Source organism: Sarcophilus harrisii, chromosome 4 (genome assembly GCF_902635505.1).
Source record: "Sarcophilus harrisii chromosome 4, mSarHar1.11, whole genome shotgun sequence".
NCBI lineage: Eukaryota > Metazoa > Chordata > Mammalia > Dasyuromorphia > Dasyuridae > Sarcophilus > Sarcophilus harrisii.
The window spans coordinates 329125220-329145796 of NC_045429.1; the positions used below are offsets into that span (position 1 = coordinate 329125220).

Here is a 20577-nt window from a genome sequence, read left to right on the forward strand (position 1 = left end):
GAACCTGCCAGGGTGAATGCTTTCCTGGGGAAGAGGCCCTTAGGATGAGTTGGGATGATGGTGCTGGGATGCGGTTTCAGAAGGAGCATCCTGTGAGGAGCTGGAGAAGATAACCCTCTCTTCCCTGAGATTTTTCTCTTCTTACTTCTTTCTTGAATGGGTTGGGGAAGGGAGGAAGAGCCACTGAACCCCAAAGGGCAATGAAACCAAACAAATCTGACCCAGTCAGTCTCCCAGCTGTTGGAAATGCTAGTGGTTCTTGCAGATGTTCCATGCAGCCTCCAGGGGAAGCCTCGTGTTCTAGAGCTGGGCTCGCCCTGACTGCTACCCTTTCTCCAGGCTTTTCCAGTTTCCCTACCTGTTCCCTCTCAGAGGCGGGTGGGGGGAGGGAGGAGGAGTGGCCGAGAAGGAAAAGTGATAGAGGATCAAGTCTGGCTTCATTGTCTACAGCGTCACTCCCACCCGTAGAGCCAGACGGGGAGCCAGACTTGCATAGACACACACTCCACACAGCCATCACTTCTTCCTGTTCCTTTCCCCATCTCCAGCCCACCCTCCCAGCCAGGCTCTTTGTGGCCTTAGCCATCAACACAAGGTCCTCCTCCCTCCCCCCATTTGGTGCTTCCTCCCAGAGTGGACCGCCTCCCTTTCCCCTCCCCCCCCTTGGGGCCTCCGCCAGCCCAGGCTCCTGGCAGCCGGCCTAAGGCTCCCTGAGCATGCTCCACCTATTTATAGCTTGGGCCCTCCCCCCATTGCTATTTCAGTCTCCTGCCAGCTGCCGGCTCATTTGGGAAGGAGCGGGGGAGCCGGGCCCAGAGCTGTCACCTAGGGACTGGGCATGCAGAGATCCCAGCCCTTGAGCTCCCTTGCTTGCCCCAGAGCTCTTGGCTCTCCAGCCTGTGATGTTGCTGTTCTCTGGGCCTGGGAGTGACTGACTGTTCCTTCATTTTTCTTTCTCCCAGATCCATTCCCAGAGTCTGAAAAAAGGCTAGATAGGCTAGGCGGGTTGATTGCTAGTTTTGAATTAGGCTGGCAGACTCTGGAGCCTCCTGACTCCTGCCGGACTGTGCTGGGGCTGGATGTGGTGAAGGAGCTGGAGGACCAAGAGAGCTGTGGAGCAGTGAGGGCCTGCGTTTGGCCCGTCTTCTGGCTCACTGCTTCCCCCTCCCCACACCCTTGGCATGCTGCTGATGCCCAAGGCCCAGGGGCTGGTCAAGATGCTGCAGACCATATATGAGACGGAATCCTGTTTCTCTTCAGATGGGATGTCGGGCCGGGAGCAGTCCTTGGAAATCCTGTCACGGACTCCTCTCCACAGCATCCCTGTGACAGGTAAGCTCCCTCGCTTGCCCAGGTAGCTTGTCATTGCAGGCAGGGAGCACAGGCTTGTGGCACTCATGCTGCCTCCAGGTTTGTATCTGACCTTGGGGAAAGTAACTCCGGACCTCAATTTCTTTCTTGGCAGACATTTGGGTGAAGGGTGGTGGGATCCTTAAGCCCTGGTTCTCCTTCTTGGTGGTTGTTGAAGACTCCCAGCTGTTCATTGCTTCAGGCTCCAGTCAAGAGGGTGAGAGAACAAAAATCCAAAGAGCCCTGGATTTGGGTTCGAGGCCTGCTTCTGGCACGGATTGATTAGCTGGAGGATCTGGGGAGAGTTTCTTAAGTGTTCTGACTCCAGCTGAGGATGTACTTGCACTACCTGCTTCACAGAGTTAGTATGAAGAAAGCCTTAAAGCACTCTTAGCTCCTGATCTATTCCCTTTCCCACTACTTTCTAGGCTCTGTAGTATGCTGGGGCTGACTAGATCACTGGAAGAGTCCAGGTCCATTTGGCACCATCTTCTAGTAGGTTTTCCTTTCCCCTGGGATTGCCTGGAAGACAGAGACACAGACATAGAGAAAGTTTGTGTTAGGGGAAACTGGATGGAAATGCTGCTCCCAGTTGCTGTCACTTAGCTCTTCTGTAGATGGGTACAGGTGAGCATGTACTGTGTCTGGCATCTGGCACAGAGAGGAGACTGAGCAATGTAGGCGTCAAGTGAGAGGACTGGCATCCTAACTCCCGTGCTCTGTGCTGGGTCAGCTTTAGACTCAGGATGCTGCCATCTCTAGTTTCTTCCATTTTCAGTGCCTTTTTCTTTAGGGGTGAAAATGAAATGGTTATTCTCTACTGGTTTACACATGTGTATACTGTGGAAGAATTTCATAGATAGCTCTACCATCTAAGTACATTTTAGCCACAGGAAATCATTTTGTCTTTGGGTCTAACCGTTCCTTCCCCCACCCTTAGGTACTGGTTGGCAGTATCTGGGGCCTCCCTGGCACAACCTTCCTACCAGGCCGGCACCACAAGATGCTTCCTCTAGGGAGTGGCTTTCCTGGCAAAATGCCTACCCCACCCCTCCTGGCAGTGGCTTGGCACTCAGGAGTGTGTGGGGGATGGTGGGGGGGAAGCGTCCTTGTTTCTGGATGTGTGTTTTGAGAGGAACATCCCTAATCACAAGACAGGTAGTAGAGCCTGTAGTGCATACGTGAACTGGTCTCAAGTCTTTGGAGAGGACACCCAGAAGAGGGAAGCACAGGGCCTTGAAGTTAGCTTTGTTGTGGAGTGTGGGAGAGAGGACTCTGTGCTTCATGGGGAGTTGTTGGGAAAAAAATCATGGCACAAAACTGCCATCTGCCCAGATAAGGAAGCCCACATGGTCCCAATTGGGAGCCCTGAAATACCAGATGTTATCATCCCTGATGCTGGTAAGTACAGCTGGGTGTGTAAGGATTCACCTACTGCTGGCAGCTAGTTGGATTCTCTAAAGCTCTCTGTTCTAGAAGTAGCCTTCTGAGAGCCCGTTCCCCATTGCAGGTAAAGGGGCTGACCATATAGATGAACTTGGTCTAGGGCAGTTCACTCTGACATCTTTGCTGCTATGTCTTCCTTCCCTTGCCACCTGGAAAGTGGCAGCCAAGCCAGATACCTCTCCAAGTTCCCTTCCCTCAGCTTGTCCTGGGCCATTTAAAAGGTCTGATCTTATGCATATCTAAATCCTCAGTTTCCTAGAAAATCCCCATAGTATTGGCCTTGTTTCCTTCTCCTTGAAATTGCCCGTTCTTACCCAATCCCATATTCCTAGTTCTGGTACCTTACTCCATTTCTCTTGGCCTCTTAAAAGTGTGGTCCATGTGTTGGCAGTCGGGAGGTGTGAGTCACCTCAGCAACCCAGGGAGAGGGTTAAGAATGTTCCCCCTGCAAGGCTCTGGTGTTGTCGCTGTGACGTGGGCTGGGGACGGATATAGGACTGGAGCTTGGTTTTTTTATTTTTTTTTATGGACTCTGGAATGTAAACAGATGTTTCAAATAGAAACGCTTTAACCTTCAAGTTTGAAAAAAAGACTCCACTCCAGATAAACATGGGTCTGCAAGAGCCTGGTATTCTCTTTCCTCTCCCACCAAGACCCCTTCCCTTTCCCCCTCCTCCCAGATCCCCTGATGTGCCTCCAGACATGAGGAAAAGGCCTGATTTGAAAGAGGCTGGAGAGTTTATTGGGATAGACTCTTCAGGATTTTCCCTTCCTTGCCCCTTTGGAACAATAGCTGTTTCTGTCACCCCAGGTTTTTTAGAGCTGAGTAGCTGTTAGCTTCCCCTCTAGGCAGCAGGACTTTTGGTTCTAGCTCACTGACTTTGATGGATTCTGTAAGCTTTTTTGCTTGCTTGTTCCATCAAAAAAGGGGGATCGTTTCTGATTTGAGCCTCAGGTAAATAGGGAAGGCAGACAGTGATAAGCAGCCCTTCCCAGTATATAGCCAGAATGGAGTGGAGGGAGAAAGAAAGCTTGAAAGTGCTGGCTGAAAGTCAGATAGACTTTCTGCTATTCCTATTTGGGGCATGACATCCTAGTTGTAGTCTGTGGACAGAGTCAGAATAAGGGATTTGTACCCATAAGCAAGGTTTCAGAATTGCCCACAGCAGATGTTTCCCTCTTCCCCCACCATTGCCATTAGGGAAATTATAAGTACAATTTAACCTCTTAAAATAGTACACACATTGCTGTCCTCCAGAGGCTTTAAGCCTTCACTTTCGCTCATGTGACTTGTCAATAAATAAATATCTGTGTACCATAGAAAGAAGACTTTTTACAGCACTTAGGATATGTGCGTTTAGAAACACTTCATATGTTAGGACCCTTTGTTGTTCTGTCCTTGTCTGTTCTAGTTGGCCATTTTGCCAGTCCCTACGTCTACTAATGTCTTTGTCTAATGACTTTGTGCAACTGGACAAAGACATCTCTATGGTTCACAGCAGGTAATTTATCATTATAGCAATCATTGCTCTGAGCCTGAAGTTCCTAGTATGTTCATCTTAGGTTGGACAGTGGGATCGGCTATCACCAAGAGAGTCAACCTAACACGGTGGGTCGGCTTAAGATCTGAGAATTGCATGTTGCTTCTGAGGTCTAACCCAAAGCCACATTGGGTTTGGAGTCTCTTTTCCTCTGTGGCTCTCAGTTTCTCCCTCTGTACTGGAAGGGGGGGATGGGAAATACTAGTCCTCCTGATTTTGAGGAATATAGAGACATGATAAATGTAATATAAAAGGGAACTGGTGGTATTATTAAAATACAGGTGTTTATCAAAGTGTGCTATGGCCTTATGAAGAAAGAAGGCATGACATGGCAGTACCTTCTCTCCAGGGTTCAAGTATGAATTCCACTTTCCCTTATTGAATGAATACCCAGGAAGGAAAGGGTATGTGTTCATATGGGAATAAGGACCCAAGGGTATTAGAAAATATTAGTTGTAATCCCCTGGGTTACCTTGAAACTATCCAGTACCAAGCGACATATGTTTGGCGGTGTGCCTGTATGTGCATGTATGTGTGTGCATGTTTGAGTAGGTGGGGGAGGGAAGGAGAGAATAAGGAGAAGCAGGGATAATAGAGTACCTATTAGTAGAAAGATTTTATTTGTATTTACAAATATTCAGTCACCACTTGGGTTTGGTAAAGACTTTCATCTTCTACTGGGAGCTTCTCTGTTCAGGGGCTCTGTCCCTGAGGTGGTGATCCAAGAAGGAAGCTGTGTACCAACACTTTACCCTCCTACTCCCAATCCCAGTAGCCTCTTTCTGTGTTTGTAGCTCTCAGCTGTTCCCTTCCTAGTTTGGCAGCTGCCAGACCGGAAATCAGATTAGTTGTGTCCACACAGCTGGAACAGCTGTCTGGTCACTAGTAGAAGACGGTGAGGGCGGCCTAAGGTCGAAATGCTGGCAATGTGGAGTAGGCAGGTTGGGGAGGGCGGGGCGGGGAGATTGAAAAGATCATCCCATCAAGGGGATTGATATAAACAGTTCTGGTGGGTAGCATTAGTGGAACTGGATAGTCCAAAAGTGCATTGGGTTGAAATACAATGAGGGCTCAGGAAAAGTTATCTTTTGCTGTCCTTACAGAAGGATAGGGAGAGAACAGTATAATTTCAACTCAGAGGTAGGTAGCATTCTCAAGGCCTGGGTTATTGGAGGGCTATAGCTGGAAACAAGTAGTAGTATAAGCAGCAAGGGGAAAGGGAATAGGGTTCATTCTAGGTAGCTGTTTGGGTAGGGTTTAACCAGTATTAGCATAACTAGCTGGAGTTGTGGCTTGGGATTATGATGTAGATGACTTTTGATCCTGTGGTATATGGAGTAATTTTTAATGACATAGCTATAAACTTATAGTGGTTAATGATCCTTTAATATCTGGGTCTAGGCTTTAAACTAATAATTATTATAATTTATATAGATTTATAATTATATAACTCTTTAAGTTTATATAGCTTTCTTCACAACAACCCTGTGAAGTAGGTAATATAAGTGTTATTATCCCCATTTTACAGATGGGGAAACTGAGACCCAGAGTAGTTAGATGACTCACCCATCATCACAACTAATGTTGAGCTAGGATGCAAACTGAAGTGTTCTAACTACATGTTGAACACTTTCCCCATTATACCATGATGCCCGTTAATCTTTATGTTTAAGTGTTTTTTGGCTGGGAGAGGGAAGGTGACCCCTTAAACTGTGGTTCTCTTGTTCATAGTATATGCTATTCCAGATTGGGAAACTATGTTCTCTGCTTCTTTATTACATCCTCTCAGATTTTCCTCCAGCCTAGTCTTTTCCTTCTCTCTGAGCTCCAGCTCCATTTGATTGGGAACTGCCTGAATTCTTCTGAATTTACTTTCTTATTTGGGATTCCTGCATCCTTAAAGCTAAAACCTTTCTCTTTTTTCCCTTGCACTGGAAAATACTTTCATCATTTTATGCTTTAAATTAATTTTACTTAACTCTTTGCTGGAGAAAAGGGAGGCTCTAAGTTCTTTTCATTAATATATGAGGAGCATTTGTGATCCAGCTGTTTATAAGGGTACAATGCAATAGTCCCAGAGCACCTGTTTTGGAATCCTAATTGTCACTACCTGCATGACTGATCTTTTCTTTTCTTTTCTTTTTTTTATAATTATAACTTTTTATTAACAGAACCCATGCCAGGGTAATTTTTTACAACATTATCCCTTGCACTCACTTCTGTTCCGATTTTTCCCCTCCCCCCCCCCCCCCCCCCCCCCCCCTCCACCCCCCTCCCCTCCAGATGGCAAGCAGTCCTATACATGTTAAATATGTATGACTGATCTTTTCTAACTGAGCCTTGTTTTCTTCATCTGGAAAGTGAAAGGGTTGGATGAAGTGTTCTTCTAGCTCTGTAAGAATTGATTGCAATGGGATCAAGTGAGATTGCTAGAGATGTCATAGAGGAATAAGTGAGGAATCAGTGCTGTAATAGGTACCAGAGAAGCAGTTGATTCTTCTGTTGAAGCAGCTAAAGATAAGGGAGATCTGCACTAGTCTGAGCTGGGGAGGGAAGGGAAAGGAACAGTCCTGAAGGAAGGAAGGAGGATTGGTGCCTTAGAGGAAGAGGCAAGACTTATGATAACAGCTTCTTTCCTTGCTTTGCTTTCAGCCCTTTTTTCTCTGATCCCTAAAATCTATCCGATGGAAATCGATCCAGATTGCAATAAAATTTCTTGATCCTTGTTTAGTCAGAGTGTCATACAAACACATACATGGACTCTTCCCTTAAGAAAACTGAAACAGACCATGAAGAAAATAATTTTACTCCAAAGGGATGTTTTTTTTTTTTTTAATCATCTAGAGAATTCAAACCAGTGTTCATTTCCCCCTTCCAATCTTCCTCAATTCAGGGAAGGACCATACTTCTAATTTTTCAGACAGTTGAGGCAACTAGTATCACATTGGTTGGATGATGCTGCCACTTCAGTCTGACAAGAGAAACTTAGGAAATTTCTACTTGTTGAGGCCCTTTTCTTTGGCTTGTTGCCAGTTCCTTTTCCCTTGAAGGTTCCCATCTCCTTGTGTGAGCCCATGCAAGAGAGGCCTGCCTCTCTTTAACCGGCTTGCCCCTGTCTTAATCTGGTGTGGGTAGGGTAAGATGGAGCATTATTAGTTTAAGGTGGCATGGTGGAGAGCATCCTGCATCAAGAAGTAGAAAGCAGTGATTTCACAGTGGTGGAGGACACAGGTGGAAATACTGGCTCATTTGTTGTCCAGCTGTGAATGTGGATAAGTTGCTTATATCTGAGCTTCAGCATTTTCATATGTAAAATAAAGGATCTAAATTAGATGATCTTTAAGATTCCTTTTAAATTTAATAAGGCATCAGTCAGGTTTTCAGCAGCTGTGTACCAGGCATTGGAGAAGTGTTGGGGATACAGACAAAAATCAAAACAGACCTATGTATATATATGTATATACCTCTGTATATACACAAGATAAACAGGGATAATCATGTCATGCTCCATCCTGAATTCTAGTCCTATGTCTATCATTACCCCACTATGTGATTACTGAAGTCACATATCTTTTTCTGGATCTCAGTTTCCTCATCTGTAAATAAAAGATCTCAAGAGGTTTCCCCCTGCCAACTGTAAGATTCTGCGTGTCCTTTCAAGTAAATAAAGACCTGGTAGTTATTGCCAAGGGCTTCATTTTTTGTGTTTGTAGTTTTTCTGACACTAAAAAAAATAATTTTTTATGTTTTTATTACCCTGTTCTCTGCTTCCCTCTAGTGCTTACACCTCCCAATCCTCCCTGTATCCTAGTCCCACTAACTCCAAGCTCTTGTGGCTGCTGGCTCCTTAGAACTGGGTATTTTTAGAACCAGGTGCTAAGCTGATTAATGCTTCCAGGCTGACCCCTTGTTCTATGCCAGTCCATTCCCTAGGCTGCTTCTGGCCAATAATGGGTCATAAGGTTTCCAGGGCTGATGGTGACATATCCTGAAAAAGGATCTAGGAACCAGGATGCCTTGGTTTATTGTGCTTATAGAGAGAAGAGAAGGCTTTGGCCTGGCTTAGGCAGAGGTCCTTTTTGGATAGTATTTCTCATACTCCATGTCTCTTTCCCTATCTGGTCCTGGTATTCTTTTCTTTGAACAACTCCTTTAATCACACAAACCTGTAACAAAATTCTATTAATATTGACTGAGGCCAAAGAAATGGCCATCTGTCAGAGCCTCCCTCTTTTTGGGAGTTGTTGCCATTTTTTTATAGCTTCATTTCTGATTTCCTCAGAATTTCAAGCATCAAAAAAGAAAATGGTAGGGATATCCTCTCTGGAGTAATGGACTTCTGGAGATGAAGCAAGTAGGTTGGAAGTCCTGAATTTGGGGAGATGGGAATTGTTCAATAAATGCTGCCAGTGTCTCTTAATGGCCATGATTGGTGGCAGGGTTCTGAGGCTTTGCTTCTGCATTCTCTCTCACTGGCCAGTCACCTAAGTTCTGTTGATTCTACCTCCAGGATTTCTCTTGTATCTGTCTCATGCTCCTTTCTGTTCCTGTTGTCATTACCCTAGAAACAACACTTGTCCCGTCTTGTATGGGCTATTATATTACAGAGGATAGAGTGCTGGTTCTGGAATTAGCAAATTCTGAGATTGACACCTATCTCAGACACTTACTAGGTGTGTGAGTGGGGAAAGGCTTTCCCACTTCGTTTCCTCTTATATAAAATGGGGGATAATAGATTCCATCTCACAGGATAAGGATCAAATGAGGTAAGAGATACCAAGCATTTTTTGAACTTTAAAGTGCTATCTATATGTTAGCTATTATTAGTTATTGTAGAAAAACCTTCAGTGACTTCCCTTTTCCTACTAAATAAAAAAACCATCTTTTTGGTGTGCCTTTTGAAGCCCTTCATCATCTGGCTTCAGTATCCCTTAGTAGCCTTGTGTCATACTATTCTTCTATACTTTATGCTGCAGCCCTGCTAGTAACTTTTCCCTGATTTCAGCCTTCTATCCTCCGACTCCATTCATTTGCACGTACTGCTCCCCCTATCTCTCTTCCCCCAGACCTGGCTTTATGTGCTGGCCTTCTATTAAGACTTTCCTCATTTTTTCCCCACCTCTCTACCCCATAGTTAGAGGTGCTTTCTCCCTCCTATCTCTTTGGATCCAGGTTGATCGCATATGCTCAGTTATTTTCTAGCTTGTACTTACTTGTCTCATCATTCTCTGCTAAGCTACAAGTTCCTTGAGAGCAGAGACTATGCCTTATTTTATTTTATCTTTGTTTTCCAAAGACCCACCACCACAGTGCCTTCCACATATTAGACATTTATTAAACATTTTTTGAATTGGGGGACTCAGCAAAGTCATAGAGAATGAGTAGGGATTATTGGGGTGTGCAGGGTCCAGGTTGGGGGAAGCAACCTTTATCTTGCCTTCTCTATAAGGTGTCTGGGAGCATAACGAGTTTCCTGAAGTGTTAGAGCAGCTTCCACTACTTAGTTTCTCTTGGGGGGAAAAGGGTCAGAGTCTTTGGGAAGAAAAGAGAGACTATAGGAACAAAAGCAAAATGGGTCAAAAGTTAACTGTATTCTTTCCCTCATTATTGTCTTCCCTTCTCTGAGGGGGCCTGGAAGAGAAAGAACTAAGAGGAAAGGAAATTGAACCCAGGTTGTTTGGGGTCTTTTGTTTCCCTTTTTCTGAGCAGAGTCTCTTGGATCCATCCCACATCAGAGTCCTATAAGCCCTCTGCCCTCTTCTTTCTTAGTTGTGAATCTGGCCATACTAGAGAACTGTGATTTTACTCACACCCTAGTTTCCTTTCTCATTACTGTGTGGGTAATAGGGTAAAAGGCTCCCCTTCTCTGGTAAGACACACCCACTTCCCTTCCAAGACTGCTTTGCTCTAGTAGCAATTGCTGCCATCTCCTTTGCTTTTATAATAGATTGGGCAGAGGCTATGGATTTTGGGTGACTGGCTTGGGGTTAAGGGTGAATAGGGAACTAGGTTTTGTGTCTGGTAGGCATTATACATTTTTCTGTCTCCTTTTCCTCTGATTCTACTGCCCGAGTAGGGCAGAATGCTCCCCAGAAAGTAGGCTCCAGAGCCATTTCCATTTCTTCTGGGCTATACTAGGTAGCTTGACAGGTATCTACATAGCTAGGAAAGGGAGATCTTTTCTTATGGTTGAATTTTTTTGTTTCTTTGTCCATAGGAGTCTGGCTTCTGGAATTAGTGTACTCTCGTCCCTTCATTTCCTGTTTATTTAAGAACATGGCTGTGTATGGAAGCTTGGGTCAGCCACTGTGTCTTGCATATCAATGGGGCCTTTTGCCTCTTTAGTTAAGCCTGGGGAGGAGACTTCTCTTCCACTGTGAGGGACCCCTGGCTGTCCCTCACATCAGTCAGCTCAGGGGTTTAGGCAATTGGGACCTGGCATATCTACATTCCCTGCCCTTCTCTATGCACTTATTACTTTGTGAAGCAGCCGGTATTGGTGCTATGTGGTGAGCAGCAGATTGAATCTATGTCCTACCTACCCTTGGGCAGTGCAAAACATTCAGAAGAACAGAGAGGTTCTGACTTGGACTAGGAGTCTGGAGGAGGCAGAGTTCCTTCTTTGAGTTGGGTCTGGCTTTGCCAAGAGTTTGAAGAGGTCAAGGAAAGTCTATAGGTTAGTCCTGCCACCCCTTCTCAACCACTATACCCCTTCGTTTCCAACTCATTTATAGAGTTAGAAGCAGTAAGTAATACAGTTTCTGCTGCTGAACTCTGGAGTCTAATAGAGATCATATCAAGCAGTACCAAGGAAGACTGGGGTTGGCGGTGTTGGTATGTGGATAAGGAGAAGAAAAAGAGTGATGGAGAGTGAGGAGGAAGGAGGGGGGGAGAGAAAAGAAAAGAAAAGAGAAGAGAAGAGAGAAGGGGAAAGGATGGGAGGGGAGGAGGAGGAGAAAGAGAGACAGAGAGGAGAGAGACAGAGACAAAAAGACAGACAAAAAGAGAGTGACAGAGATATAGAGACACACACAGAATTTGTAACTCCACCCTCTTAGCCACATCTGGCCTTTACTGCAGATGTGGCTCTTGAGTTGTAGGCCACAAAGTCGTCAGTATGGCAGCCACTAAGGAATGTGCCCATTGGGGGAGAGAGTAAATTGGGAGCTGGCCATAGAGCTCTCTGTCAATCTCCTCTGGAGAATGAAAAGCCCCAGGCTGCAGAGCATGGGCTGCTGAGTGGGATGGGGGATCTGGGTTCTGACAGGATATGATACTCAGCCACTCCACCATCCCTCTGTTTCAGCTCTGGTTTAGTCACCATTTCTACTTTTACCTTAGTTAGAGAGACTAGAATATGGAATGGAGAAGAGGACACTGATTATGGGGGGATCACACATTGAGGTACATCTGTGTGGCCTTGGTCTTTTGTTTCCTACTATGCTTTGGGAAAGTCACCCTAGTTCTGCCTCCTTTCCTCAGCAGGGAAGAGAAGTCCAGCCTATTAAAGTACTTTGAGGCCTCCAGAGAAAGGAGCCAGATTAAAAAATGAGGTGAGGGTAAATCTCTCTACCTCCTCCAATTCCTTTACCCCTGGCTGGACAGCCTTCCCTATTGTCTGGAAGAGGAGGGTTCTAGGAGTAAAGAGTGGATTGGGAGGGGGAGGGGGAGAGTGTGTATGAGTGAGTGTTTGCAAGTGTACATGTGTACATCTGCCTGCCCATTCCCCATTCATGTTCCCATAATTCCCAAAGCACTAGAAGTAGATGAAAAAGTAATTCTAGGACTGTGTGAAGTGGATAAGAGGAGGTCATAACCCTTCTCTGGTAGGGCTATTGGAACTATCTCTCTCCCCTGGACCCACTACTAACTGTAGGACTCTGCCTTGACATTTGTTAAGTGGGCTCTCCCAGCTCCTCCTTCCATTTCCCCCAGGTGTTCCTTCATGACTGGGTGTCTGTTCTCTAGCTCCACCTTCCCTCTGTCATCCTGTCTTATTCCTTTTCCTTCTCTGCATCTCCTCCCACCTTCCTTCTTCTGCCTTCCCTTCCATTCTCTCACCCTCCCTCCACCCCCCTCGCCCTTCTTTCCTTCTTTCTCTCTCTGCACAGCTGCTGTTTGGCTCACTCTATATATAGCGGCATTTTCAGGGTAATTACAATAAAACTGTTGAAAGGAGATAATCCAGCAAAGGAAGCAGACTTTGGCTCCCAAGCTCAGCCCTCCCCTTCCAGACAGACCCAGCTCAGTGCCATTGCACTCCCCATTACCTTTAGTTCTGTTCTTCTCTTTCCTCATCTTACTCTGTAACTTTGGAATCTCTGTAAGAAGGGGGTCTTCTTCCTCATTTATTTAGCCTCCTTATCTGTATGCTTCTCCTACTCTTCCCACTTTAGCTTAATCATAGGTGGCTCACATGCGGAGGGAAATGGGACATTATGGTTATGAAGGATCTCCATGGGCCAGAGGTTGAGGCTTATATGACTCCTCAGTCTCAGCCTTCTCTCCTGAGGGTGATGCTGGAGAGTCCAGGCTGATGGAATAATGCCACATGCTTTTAGTGACTTGGATATGCCATGGGCCTTGCCTGATCCTTTAGAGCATATATTTCAGATCAGTTCAGAGTATTTCTCTTAAAATCCTGGAGGGATCTTTGGGAAAACAGGGTCTGTAAATGAACTTTTCCTTTTTAGTCTCTTTCTTTTTCAATAGTATACAAGGATCAGCCCAGAAGAAAGGAAATCAAACCACTGTTGTAGCACTCTGGAGATTTAAGGAGACTTAAAGATGCCTGGTCTCACCTTCTTCCATGAAGTCGGGTTCTGTCAGTGGTGGGAGGCTGAGAAAACTCATTGACTGATTATTATAAGCTAGAAGGAAACCATCTTGTCAACAATCTTTTCGTTTTATAGAGGGAGAAATGGAGGCCAAGAGCAGGGGAAATGACCTGACTAAAGTCACACAACGATTCCAGTCTGGGTCCCGACTCTAGTTCCGTTTTTCCCACTACACTGGCTGAATAGAAGCTGGTTATCATCCATGGTCTGTGCCTGGAGTTGATGAGCCATCACACACCTGTTTCTTTTTCTCCTCTTCTCCCCTTCCCCTAAGCAGTGGAGGTGAAGCCAGTGCTGTGTGGGGCCATGCCAGGCTCTGTCGGGGGCGGCAGGGGCGGAGGCAGCCCTAGTCCAACAGAGCTTCGGGGAGTGGGCCCCGCCGCCATCGACCCTGTGCTGCGAGAGCAGCAGCTACAGCAAGAGCTCCTGGCCCTCAAGCAGCAGCAACAGCTTCAAAAGCAACTACTCTTCGCTGAGTTCCAGAAGCAGCATGATCACCTGACCCGGCAGCACGAGGTCCAGCTGCAGAAGCATCTTAAGGTGAGAACCTCCTTTCCGCTGCCTGCCGGGTGACTGTTTCCCAGAGCATGCAGGTTAAGCTGTGGCTCTGGCTGTGGCTGTGACGGTTTCTGCTTTGGATCCCAGGTCTCCCTGAACCTCCTCATCAGCTCCTGGGAGTACTAGCTCCTCTTGAAAAACGGGCCTGGCGCCTTGCCTTTGGCCCAGAAGACTTTATTTAACTTTTGCTTTCTACATCTGCCTGATCCCTGAACCAGACACTGAACCTTTTGGATCATCCTAGTCCTGGAGCCTGCTTGGCTCTGTGTTCTGAGACTTGTCACATTTGATCCCCAGTTACCCTGCTCTCTCTTGCTGTTGCCACCCATGGCGCTTTAGGCTGGCACCTCTTCTCTGCAGACTCCATCTGCGGCAGTGGGTTTTCTAGGGTTAATTTTCTAGGCCCAGTTGCCATAGCAGCAGGCAGTGTTGCATGATGGTTAGGGAACTGTCCTTGGATTCAGGCGATGTGGCTTCCATTCCTGCTTTGGACTTGCACTGGCTGTGCCGCTCTGGGAGTGCCCAGACTGCTCCCCTTCACTTGCAGAGCAGGGGCAAGCCTGCATTGGCCAAGGGAGTTCCTCATGCTGTATGTGAGTGTATACTCACAGGTCCAATGCAGAAACAGATTTGCAGGGGCAATGTGGTGGTTAGTGACGAGAGACTTCTCTTTGTTTGGAATAGGAAGATTTGAATTCAAATGCTGATGCATACATTTGTCTACTAGCAAGTCCTAGACAACTCAGGACACAAAGTTGCCACTGAACGCCTGCTTTTCATTGGTGAAAGGAGTTCCACATCAGGAATTCCCCGTACTAATGAAATCGTAGGTTCTGACCAAAAAAAGCCTCTTTACAAGGGCAAAGAGCGTATGCACCAGTGCTGCGGTTTAAAGGTTCTAAAGTCTGCTGATTCCCTGGGCCTATAGAATCTGTGGGACTACAGCAATGTGCCCCCTTGTGGTCCCTTTGGAAATGACATCATCTGCCTGGGAATACTCCTTCCCTCTTTGAGGGTTTGGCCCGCTGGGCTTGGAGAGCCACAGACTCCTTAGCCTTTCAAGGAGCCTGTTTTCTTGGTGCATTTGGGAGATGTTCCGCTGATCACTGGCTAGCTTTGCCTCCGCTGACCAAGCAAAAAACAAGGAAGTAGGGGACACATGGAGTGTTCTTACTGTCTTGACAATCAGAATAATTAAAATCCAGCACACAGATTACCCCCCAAACTCACAAAAGATGTTCCCTTTCCTTACAGTGGGAGAGGGAATTGTGCTTCTCTGAGACACTCTCTCTTTACTTTCTGCTCCAGTCTCTTCTTGAGACTTGAGTCCTTTCTCTCTTGTCTACTTCTCCCTTGCCTTTTATTCTTTCACGATCATGGTTCTTTCTGGATCCTAAAGTCAGACAGTTGGGATCAGAGTGAAGGACTATAGCCTGTGGCTTTCTGTCCTGTCCCTTGCTTAACTTCTTCTGGTCTTCTCTGCTCTTTTAGCTGATGTAATACCCTCTCCCCTCTGTAGCAGCAGCAGGAGATGCTGGCTGCCAAGAGGCAGCAGGAACTGGAGCAGCAGCGTAAGCGGGAACAGCAGCGGCAAGAAGAGCTGGAGAAGCAGAGGCTCGAACAGCAGCTGCTCATCCTGAGAAACAAAGAGAAAAGCAAAGAGAGTGAGGGTCCTGCTTCCCCTTCCTAGTGCCCCGGGTCTCTTGGCTCCATCACCTGTTTCCTTCCAGACCTACCTGCTGGGCATCCTTGCTTTTCCATCTCATTTAGACATTGCCTGTGGAATTCACGTGTGTCTTGGCTCCTTTGTTCTGTACTGAGTCCAGTCTTAGAACCCACAGAGGGAGTGGGGTCAAGGTAGCTATTTTTGGGATGCCTTGATCTTAATGGCTGGTGATAGCTGCCACCTCTCTCCTGCCCTACAGGTGCCATTGCTAGCACTGAGGTAAAACTGAAGCTCCAAGAGTTTCTCTTGAGCAAATCGAAGGAGCCAACACCAGGCGGTCTCAACCATTCCCTCCCGCAGCACCCCAAATGCTGGTAGGTGACAGTAGCAAAGGCATGTATCATGGAGGGGTGAAGTGTGTGTCTGTGTGCAAACAAAATAGAACACATGTTTCACGGACATATTCTCTCATTCAAATAATAGCCATTTATGAAAAGTATAAAAGGGATCTTTCTACTGTCTATGGAGCTATGTTAATCTTATGTTAACCTGAGTTTTTTTTGGATTTGGTTCTGCATAATGTTCTTTACCTCTTAAGTTTTAGTGCAGTTGTTTGGAATATTTGTATATTCTCTGCAGCTAAGACTTGAGGCAGTCTTGAGGCTAAGGTTCTGTTCTTTTAGGCTGAGGGCTCCCTGTTAATGGGAATTCTCTTATTTATATTCATTTCAGGGTTTTCCACATAAAAATTGACAATGAACTTGACTAACGATTCACTGATTCTGTCTCTCTTCCCCCTAATTCTTTCCTTTTCCTTTCTAGGGGAGCCCATCATGCTTCATTGGACCAGAGTTCCCCTCCCCAGAGTGGTCCCCCTGGGACACCCCCTTCCTATAAGCTTCCTCTGCTTGGGCCCTATGATAGCCGAGATGATTTTCCACTTCGGAAAACAGGTAAGCTTAATCCATTCCTACCTTTGAATCTGTAGGTTCTACATTAGCTGACAGTGCTCAGTGACTGGAAATAGTAGTCCTAGAGAGAATCAGGGATGTTGCTAGAAACCACAATTACCACAGCTTGATCACCTGCTTGAAATTCTATTGGGAGAGCCACAGTCTCATTGAGACAAGGATCTGAGCCATGTTCCCTTTCCCACAGCCTCGGAACCCAATTTGAAGGTGCGTTCCAGGCTAAAGCAGAAGGTGGCTGAACGAAGGAGCAGCCCCCTCCTTCGAAGAAAGGACGGGACTGTCATCAGCACCTTTAAGAAGAGAGCTATCGAGATCACAGGTGCCTAGGGGCTGGTGGAGGCTGGAGGGTATCTCTGTCTCCACAAGGGGCCAGTGGAGGCTGGAGCCTGGGATTGCTGGCGGGGGTGAACACAGGTCACGGGGTGATACCTGTGTCCTTGTGCAGTGTCATCTGTGTGTAACAGTGCCCCAGGATCCGGCCCCAGTTCCCCCAACAGCTCCAACAGCACCATTGCTGAGAACGGCTTCACTGGCTCCGTCCCTAACATCCCCACTGAGGTATGAGCCACCCAGACAGACGAGGTGGGAAAAATTCCCCAAAGTAGGATGAACTAGTCCCTATGATGGTAGGCCATTGAGCAAAGTTTCCAGTAAGCAAACCAATTCTTGTCCCTGTTCTCCCTTTTAAAAAATACAAAACGTAAAGGTCCCTTTTCCTTTTTCTACCCAGGAAAATGTTCAGCTGTCCTCTGGGATAGGGAGTTCCTCTCCTTTCTTTTCCATTAAAAGACTCGATCCCCTTGTCCCTACAGTAGTGGGGTCCTCCTGCCTAGGTCACTAAGCTGCCTTTTGCCTCTTACTAGCCCCTCAATTTTTCCATGAGAAGTCCTATCTTGTGGTTGCTGTCTCAGTTAGCTAGATTTCTCCCTTTCCTTACCTTTACTATTTACTATCGTGCTTATTTTTCTTCTCTGACTGCCTTCCAGATGCTCCCTCAGCACCGTGCCCTTACTTTGGACAGCTCCCCTAACCAGTTCAGTCTCTACACGTCCCCTTCCCTGCCCAACATTTCCTTAGGACTACAGGCCACAGTCACAGTCACCAATTCGCATCTCACTGTGAGTATAGATTGCAGATAACTCACCTTCCCTGTCCAGGAACCCCCCAAAGGCTGTTCTCCATCAGTCATAGTGGTGAGGGCGTTTGGTGTCATACTCCCTGGACTTGATTCACAGTGAGCTGAGACTGGGATATCAGTCCACAAGGGGCTTCACAGAGGTTCAGGCAGCGTGGGGGGAACCAAAAGGGGCGGTTGGGTGGAGTTAGAAACGGGGATGGCAGCTGGGATTTAGGTGGTGTTGGGGGAAGAGAGGACCCAAAGATGTGGGGTTAGCTCCTCACCCTCCTGGCCTCCCCACACCAGGCCCCCCAGAAGCTGTCAACGCAGCAGGAGGCAGAGAGACAGGCCATCCAGTCCCTTCGGCAGGGAGGGGCACTGACGGGCAAGTTCATGAGTACGTCCTCGATCCCAGGTTGTCTACTGGGTGTGGCGCTGGAGGGCGACGTCAACCCCCATGGGCATGCCTCTCTGCTGCAGCACGTGCTGCTCCTGGAGCAGGCCCGGCAGCAGAGCACCCTCATAGCTGGTGAGCCATGGAAACCAGAACCAGCATGAATTGGTTCCTTCTCCCAGGGTGGGGGTGAAGCCGGTGGGGAAAACCAGAGCCAGGATGTGGCGGGTGCTTTTGTGGCTCTTGTCACAGCTTGTAACTTTGCTGGAGTCATCCTCTCTAGAAATATTTATTACACTGACAGGAGACCTGGTGCTTATAATAGGTATTTGAAATATATTTTAAGGAATACACATCTTCCTTTCTTCTCAGTCTTTTGAGGAACACTCGGCATCTGCCCTCAGGGAGCTCTTACTCTGATGGAAAGGGCCTTCTTTCTGTTCTCATGAGCTTTGCAATCTGACTTGAGAGATGGCATATCAAAGAAACAATGATAGAAATTTATGGAATCAATAGAAATACAAAATTATAAAAGTGAAGGGAGGGAAAGAGGTGTATCACAGATTGGACTAGTGATTTTACAACGGACTAGCTAGAATTTTCTGTCATTAATTGAAAGTTGATTCAAACTGTACATAAGTTCGTATAGTGGGAAGGGAGCTGGCCGGTCCTTTGGAGCTGCTTCCTCTGGGTTTTGCCTTTTATGTGGAGTGGTGACTTAGAGAAGGTTCCTAGGAACTGATGCCAGCTTTCTCTCCCTGAGCAGTGCCACTCCACGGCCAATCCCCATTGGTAACTGGCGAACGCATCGCCGCCAACATGCGGACAGTAGGCAAGCTGCCCCGACATCGCCCGCTGAGCCGAACACAGTCCTCCCCATTGCCACAGAGCCCCCAGGCCCTGCAGCAGCTTGTGATGCAGCAGCAGCACCAGCAATTTTTGGAAAAGCAGAAGCAACAGCAGCTGCAGCTCGGCAAGGTGGGTTTGAGAAAAGGGAAAGATAAGTAACCAGCAGCAAGCAAGGCGAAGCCCCCCTAGGTGGAGTCCAGAATCTGTGGTGCCCAGAGGGCAAAGAGGCAAGATGGGGCAGCGTCTCTTAGTCCATCTGCTTTCCCCCCACCTTTTGTGCCTTTCTTGGAGACATCTGTCTCAGGAACCAACAGAAAATGGGCAACTGCTTTTCCATCTGCCTGCTCCTAGATCCTCACCAAAACAGGAGAGTTACCTCGGCAGCCCACTACACACCCTGAGGAGACGGAAGAAGAACTTACAGAGCATCAGGAAGGGCTGCTAAGAGAGAGATCCCTGCCTGTGCCTGGGGATGGCTCCACAGAAAGCGAAAGCCCACAAGAAGATCTGGAGGAGGAGGAGGAGGAAGAGGAAGAGGAGGATGACTGCATTCAGGTCAAGGATGAAGGCAGTGAAATTGGCTTGGATGAGAGTCCTTTGTTAGAAGAGTCCAGCGGGGACTACAAGCAGGTGACCCCCTTCTCCTTACTTGTTGTGTACATCATGACCTTCACCTCCTGTAGTCTGCTGGCCTGCTGCCATTTATCCAGCCTCCAGCTTTTCACAAGTGTGGAAAATTAGATTTATTACATATTTTCAAAGGGATAAAGGGGAGTGAGAAAGGACTTAGTGGATCATTTCTTTTCATTTGTTTGCCGGCCTCCTTGATTTGATCTGTGTTTGTCCTTGTGACTGTCTGGCTTCCTACATGTCTCTGACTCCCTAGCTGCCTGTACCCCTGGCAGTCAGCACGTGGCTGAATGTGTCTCTCTGCGTCTGTTCCTGCGTCTGTCCCTATGCGTGCATGCCTGTGTGTGTACACACCCACTCTTACTACTACTTGTCTTGCATTGTGGGCTTCATTCATTGCGGACTGCAGCAGAGCTGCTTCATCTCACTGACTCATCCCGCCCCCTCATTGTCATCTCCTTTCCCCCTCCTTTCTTCTTACCTCAATGCTATTCCCCTAGCATGACTCATCACCCCCAGCCCTCCCCTCTCACCCCCTTCCCTGCCCCCCCAAGAGGCAATGGCGCAGGCAGAAGCATCTCCCATCCCAAGGATGAGTGGGGGTGGGTGGTAGGTGGTAACCGAGGCAAAGGCTAGATTTGAAGAATTTTCCTTGCTTCCTAGCCCCTTCTGAAACTGCATTGCACTGCATTGGGTTTCTTGGATTCAGATCAGAGACCTTTTACATACCCCTGTTTGTCATTCTGTAAGGTTGATAGAAGAGAAATTGCCTTCCCTACTGCAGCCTTCCTTTTTCAGGCTCATCTACTCTTTCCCTGTTCCTCACCAGGTGTTCACAGATACTCAGCAGCTGCAGTCCCTGCAAGTCTACCAGGCTCCTCTCAGCCTGGCTTCTGTGTCCCATCAGGCTCTGGGCCGAACCCAGTCTTCACCTGCTGCCCCTCTAGGCATGAAGAGTGCCCCTGAACTGCCCACCAAACATCTCTTTACCACAGGTAAGCTCTAACCCCCACCTAGATAGATTCTTCTGCTTTCATGTTGAAGGCAAAGAATCCACAGATCTGTGGAGGACATATTCCTGCTTCTGGTGTGAGGAGAACTAATCCCTGGATCTTATCCAAGGGAACTAAACCTGGAAAAAAAAAAAAAGCTCCTGCTCAACAGCTGTATGTTATTGAGCTTTACATAGTACCCCTCCATCTCTGCTAAGGCAATGAG

The 20577-nt window shown here is 47.2% G+C and overlaps 1 protein-coding gene across 6 annotated transcripts in view; it reads left to right on the top strand.

Annotated features, from left to right (window-relative positions):
* The window catches only part of HDAC5 (histone deacetylase 5), a 39248-nt gene that overhangs the window by 12357 nt on the left and 6314 nt on the right, over window positions 1-20577 (top strand). Inside the window, exons 3-14 of one of the 6 annotated variants that reach the window (XM_031966035.1) lie at window positions 963-1332; window positions 13449-13714; window positions 15252-15396; window positions 15658-15772; window positions 16221-16351; window positions 16557-16688; window positions 16815-16927; window positions 17356-17487; window positions 17793-18015; window positions 18647-18858; window positions 19081-19359; window positions 20189-20354. In XM_031966035.1, coding sequence (XP_031821895.1) covers window positions 1182-1332; window positions 13449-13714; window positions 15252-15396; window positions 15658-15772; window positions 16221-16351; window positions 16557-16688; window positions 16815-16927; window positions 17356-17487; window positions 17793-18015; window positions 18647-18858; window positions 19081-19359; window positions 20189-20354 — 2065 coding nt within the window. In that variant the 5' untranslated portion in view covers window positions 963-1181. The remainder of the gene's footprint in view (window positions 1-962; window positions 1333-13448; window positions 13715-15251; window positions 15397-15657; window positions 15773-16220; window positions 16352-16556; window positions 16689-16814; window positions 16928-17355; window positions 17488-17792; window positions 18016-18646; window positions 18859-19080; window positions 19360-20188; window positions 20355-20577) is intronic. The other 5 variants (XM_031966036.1, XM_031966037.1, XM_031966038.1 and 2 more) reach the window with 5 other exon arrangements.